At 43.4% G+C, this 6000-nt stretch overlaps 1 protein-coding gene across 1 annotated transcript in view; it reads left to right on the top strand.

Moving 5' to 3' along the window:
• Window positions 1-1306: 1306 nt before the first annotated feature.
• The window catches only part of PGM2L1 (phosphoglucomutase 2 like 1), a 62425-nt gene continuing 57731 nt past the window's right edge, over window positions 1307-6000 (top strand). Inside the window, exon 1 of the mRNA XM_086340782.1 lies at window positions 1307-2081. Coding sequence (XP_086196908.1) covers window positions 1971-2081 — 111 coding nt within the window. The 5' untranslated portion in view covers window positions 1307-1970. The remainder of the gene's footprint in view (window positions 2082-6000) is intronic.

The following is a 6000-nucleotide window of genomic DNA, read 5'->3' as shown; positions in this document are numbered from 1 at the left end:
CAGACAGATTTCAATCTTACTTTCATTTTTTATTTTTTGAAATGAACAATTTTATTATATATTTTCTCTTAGCCTCAGCCCCTAGCATAAAACTTTGCATAGAGTACATGTTTACTTAACGTTCATCATGGACAATAATGGTGATGATAGTGAGTGATGAATTTTTCTCCAGGACTCATGTGTATTTCCCAGGCCTAGTGTGAATAAAGGAACCTGCTGATTATGTAAAGGAAATACTTAACTGACTAGCAAAAACTGTAATTCCCAACTATGGCACACTATTTTTCAGGGATGGGTAATACAATCCTTCTATACCTTGGTATTTGGGATTTTATTATGATAAATGGCATTTTTAAAGGAAAGTAATACTTTGAATTTATTATATCTTTTATCTGTGAACCTCCAAGTACTTTAAAGCCATTTAAGTTACTGCAGCCAAGGTGTAAATACTATTACACTCTCCTTGCAAAAAAACTGATGAGAGAAAGAGTCACTTGGTCAAAATCGTAGAGCTACTGTTTAAGAAGCTACACCAAGAGACTCAGGAGCAGCTGTATCTGACAGGTAAGGACTTGTCAGCATCTCCCACACCTGTTCTGAGACCTGAAAGGTGAACATTCTGTAGAAGAGAGGAGGCCAAAATAAGGAGAAATTTAAGATTATTTCTTTTCAATCTTTCTTCTTGCTCCATATTCCTGTTGCCAGTACTTTTTGCACGCTAACGCTTATTCATTTTTGTGTTATGGTTAAATGCTGACACATCTTCCCTCTTTCACAACTTGGTTGTTTTTCCCCAGTTACCTTGTTCTCCCTACCTCCTAGTCCACTGTAGCAGCAGAGCAAAATGAGCTGCTGAGACCTAAAATGAGGTTGGATTGCTCGTTCGACTACTTTTGAACTCCACCTTTGAAAAAGTCAGTTCACTCAGAGGCAGCTTCCTCTTTGTGTGTAAAATGAGAATGGATCATGTCCTTTTTACTGTCACACGATGGTTTAGACGACAGAAGGCGATTCGTAAACTGTAAAGTACTGAATAGATATCAGCTGTACCCTTCCTGCACCTGCCCTTGTTTAATCTAATTGAAGCCCAGGGACACAACTGCAGTGGACCTAACGCGGACCGGGCGTTTCTATAGGAAACAGCCTAGAGGTGTAGCTTTTTTTCCTTTGAGAAAACGCAGGGCAAAGAGCTGCTGGGAGTTGTAGTCTGCGGTGGTCTTTACACGCCAGGGCTGGGGGGGGCGGGGGCTTGGGGAGAAGAGATGAAGAACTACAACTCCCGTGAGGCCATGCGGGGACAGCCCTCGCACTCTCCCGCCAGGCGCGCTCCCCAAGACGAAACAGGAGGGGGCCTTCGCGCGCAATGGGGATTCACAAAAGCGAGCTCTGAGGCGGGCGCATCGTGGTGGACATGGCGTCTGATGGAGAAAAGGAGACGCGTGGGGGTGGGTGGGGATTGTAACAAGAATAAGACACGGGGAAAAAGGCAAATTAAGAAATAAAATGGCCCTGCCCCTATTCCTCACTTCGCAGCACAGTCCTAAATCGCGCCGCTGGGAAGGCGTCGGGAGCGCGCTTCCCAGCTCGCTCCCCGAGTCCCGGGTGCTTAAATCGGCTGGGAAGGGGCGGGGCCAGAGGCGCGAGGGCGGGGCCTAAAGCTGCGAAGGCGGCGGTAGCGGCGGCGGCCACGACCCAGACATCTGGGGCTGTTGTTGTTCTCTCGAGGTGGGACCGCCTCAGTCCGTTCGCCCAGAGAGACCAGGAGCTCGTCTAGTGGGAATAAGGTGGCCGCGTCCCCCCTCTCTCCTGTTTCCCCGAAGCTGCGGCAGGACCTGGTACAAACGTCCTGCGTTTGGTCTCCGATGCCTTTCAGTGAGGAGGGGGCGTCGAGATCCCGGTGAGCACACGTCAAGCTCCTCCAGCTCGGTGTCTTCGCTGGATCCCCATTCTCGCACCCGAGACTGGCTGCCATGACTGAAAACGCAGAGGGGGACCTGAACTCCAACCTGCTCCACGCCCCCTATCACACTGGGGACCCTCAGCTAGACACAGCCATCGAGCAGTGGCTCCGTTGGGATAAGGTGGGTACCTGGTCAGCAGGGCATCCTCCCCCTCCTCCTGCACGCCCTCCCACACCGTGAACGCCCTTGCCCGTCCCCACCCGGTGCTCGGCAGGCTGTGGGGGAGATGGCTCAGGCCATGCGGCGGGAGCTAGCGGAGCTGGGCGTTGCCACCCACCTATGCCTGGGCTGCCTCCCTGGGGCCGTCTGAGCTGGGAAAGGACGCCTGTAGTCGCTTCCTTTTGCAGGGCGAGAAATTGCTACCTTCCTTCCTCCTCCCCCCCTTCCCGCCTCCCTTCAAGTGTATATCATGTCCCTTTTCTCCAAAAAAATGATAATAATTAATCATCATCATCGTATACCCTTAATAGAGATATTTCCTTCTCCCTTTCTTCTCCCTTGACTTCCTTCTCCGCAAATCTGAAAGTGGGTGGGGGGTGGGTGGGGGGGGGGGGGGGGGGGTGTGTGTGTGTGTGTGTGTGTGTGTGTGTGTGTGTGTGTGTGTGTGTGTGTGTGTGTGTGTGTGTGTGTGTGTGTGTGTGTGTGTGTGTGTGTGTGTGTGTGTGTGTGTGTGTGTGTGTGTGTGTGTGTGTGTTTCCGCCTTCTGGGACAGTATCTAACCACTATCTGCTTGAGCGCTGGTCTGGTGTGTTTCCACCTTACGTCGCTAGGTAGTCGCTGGTATCGCTCCCGCTCCCGTGTATTCTCTAATACCACCTTTTGCTCTTGAGAAAGATAAGGGTTCTCTTTTTTCCTCTGGCCAGAAGTTATTTTCTGGAAGTATCCTCTTCCAAAAATCATTTTTTCCAGGTTTCATGCGATGCTCCGTATACAGACTTGTATCCATTCCTCCTCTGTTCCCCTACCCGTACTCTCTCCAAATTGTTGCGGTGTTTTCATCTTGTGGAGGCATATGGGATGGATATATGAGAGCTAGAATTAAAATGCAGCCATCTCACTTGTAAAGAGGCCCTTAGCTCCAACAGAGGAAGATGATCCAAGCTTCTGCTTTGTCGAGTATATTACATTTGTTGAAGTAGAGACGGCAATGTATTTTAAATGGAATTAATAATACTGAATTAAAGAATTAATGTGGTCATATGTGAAATCATGTTATTCAACTTCCTAAAGGATTATTAGCCTTCTGAAAAAGTTTTATCTTTGTTCAGTCATTCATGCGTTCAGCAAAAAATATCCATTGAGCATTGGGTAATGTTTCAGGGCCTGTTGGGTCCAGGGTATGCTAGTGGTGAGGAGGCTAGAAAGGGTTCCTACCCTCAAAAAGCCTTCAGTCAGCAAATAAGGAAGACCAACAAATAAGCAATTACTTGTTTAGTATTACATGGTTATATGTATCTTGGACATTCTAATTCTTCCTCTGGAGTCTAAACCAGTGCATTTCAAACTCTTGAAGTGCATGCAGATCACCTGGAGATCTTTAAATGCAGATTGTGATTTAGGAGGCCTGGGGTGGGGTGTGAGATTCTGCTTCATAATGGACCACACTGTGGACCACACTTTGAGTAGTGAGGCTCCAGAATGTTCTGAATGAGCTACTAGAGAGCTAACACCCTCTTTGTAGGATTTGACCATTTATACAAAAAATACATTATGTACACACACTTTTTTCAGTCATGTACAAAATCTGTGGTATCCCATTGATTACAAAGATGTGAAAAATGCAAATAACTTTAAATCCATTTTGCCTGTTTTTATTATTGCCTACTGTGAATATAGTTCCTTGTCGTGGAAGGATACAAAAGAAGTGAAGATTTACAGATTACTCTTCTGCTTTTGGTTCATTAGGGAGGAGGAAGCCTAGTAGGAAAAAAGAGCTAAGGCTTAGCATACTATAAATGATATATGCTGTAAACTGACCATATATATGTCTTCAGCAGAGAAATCTAAATTACAAATGAATGTTATCTCTATAGGTTTAATATAGTTAATTGCTATTGTTTAAAGCCATCTGCTGTCAGTAAAGAAATGTGATTGCACTTGTGTCTCTGTGAAGTGAAAGGAAGATGTATGATATTCAAAGATACTTGTAGAATTCCAACACAATTTAATTTACTGCTAACTATTATGTGTGTCAAAGCCTTTGGCCCTTCAACAATAGGAGTTTGTTTCATTGCCACAGGTGAAATCTTTTGTTCTATTTAGGTGCCAATTTTGACTATACTTTTCCTAATGGGTCTTTTGATTTTTAAAAATATTGGCTGAGTGAATTAATATCAATTGTTCATGCTGTACCTAGATATTGTTGGGTATACTGAAATGTGACAAGACTATGAGATACATATACACGTAAAAAGATAATGCTGGGATGGTATTGGTGGCAATTTAATAGTTTATAGGCAGTTGGTTTTTATAGGAATTTAAAAATAGTGACCTGTGGACTGGGGTAGTCAAGGAAGACAATAAGAAGATGGGATACATATAAAAAGAATGGGGATAGCCCTCACCGAAAATGGAAGAGAAATTAATTTATATTTAAAGGGCCTTCTATATACAAGGTACTGACTGAAAACCTGTGGGAGACACAAAGATTAATTAGATATGGACCATATCGTCAAAGAACATAGAAGGGAATATAAAACAAAAGCTTACAAATATAATACACGTAGCAAGTAACAAGTGCTTTTAACAGATTTAAACAAGTTTAATAATTATTTAATAAAAATAATATTTACTTAACCAATGGAGAAGGCAATGGCACCCCACTCCAGAACTCTTGCCTGGAAAATCCCACGGATGGAGGAGCCTGGTAGGCTGCAGTCCATGGGGTTGAGAAGAGTTGGACATGACTGAGCGGCTTCACTTTTCACTTTCACTTAACCAATTCCTCTCTCAATGGGAAAAATGCTTTTAATTAGTAAGGAAAGATACATCTATTGTAGACTGATAGTGTAGGTCAGCTAGGCTCTGGTGTCCCAGGGCACTGAAATGTGGAGTGCAGAAACGTGAAACAATAGTTTGGATTTACAGCATTTATTGCATTACATGTTGGTGATGACATGTGTGGTCTTCCAGCATAGAGAAAGTGAGGTAATACCTGATTAATACCTATTTATTTTCTTATAGTGAAAAAAAGAACCTACCAAATGCCCTGATCCTTGATGACTCTGGTGAAATACATAGTACCAAGTCATAAGTTGATCTAAAAGCAATTTGTTACTTGTCCAGGTCACTAATATTGCTAGTTTTAGTCATGGTGGGCGGTGTTCTTTGAAATTTCTTCATAAAACAGGTGTTATCTGTGATAAACCCTTCAGAATTAGTTAAAATTTAGACTTGTCAACATTGAGAGGAAGAATATTCCAAGCAGAGATAAAAACATTAATGTGTGTACTTAGAAAATTTGTTTCTGCAGTAGCTTAGGGTACATAGAAACTGTTGGAAAGGCATGTAGACCAGGTCATAGAAAGGCGTTAGTATGTGGTTAGTGGCCTTGAATAAAGGTATATGAAAGTGTTAAAACAAAAATAGTGCAATAAGACAGGGTGTTTATTGGGGCGGTCCCAGGTACCCCTTGCTGTTGCTATGGAGTGACATTCTTTTGTTCTGTTTACTATAGTCCAGGATCTGACCCTTGGTTCTTATGCCTTCAGACTAATTTGTTAGTCTGTCTTGTCTCAGGATGGACTCATGCTCCTCAAGGTCACAGTAACTGATGTCAGAATTCAGAAAGCTGTTTTATTAATTTATGGCACAGATGTAATATAGATGAATTTGTCTCAGTCAGGCCATTTTCTAGATGCACCATAAGGGAAGTGAAAGAATCTGAAGATTTGTAGTGATTATGAAATCAAATCACAAGGAGTCCAATATATGGCATAAATGTTTAACAGCATTAGCCTGTAATAAGTAAATGCATCCATCTCTCTGATGGGACTGTCCTACACACTGGAATCCAACAAGTCTGTGGATCAAAGTGTTC

Source organism: Bos grunniens, chromosome 15 (genome assembly GCF_055505025.1).
Source record: "Bos grunniens cultivar Pamir isolate PY7600 chromosome 15, Bosgru_T2T1.0, whole genome shotgun sequence".
In the NCBI taxonomy this organism is placed as follows: domain Eukaryota; kingdom Metazoa; phylum Chordata; class Mammalia; order Artiodactyla; family Bovidae; genus Bos; species Bos grunniens.
The sequence above is the reverse complement of the archived record's forward strand: the minus strand, read 5'-3'. Positions and strand labels throughout refer to the sequence as shown.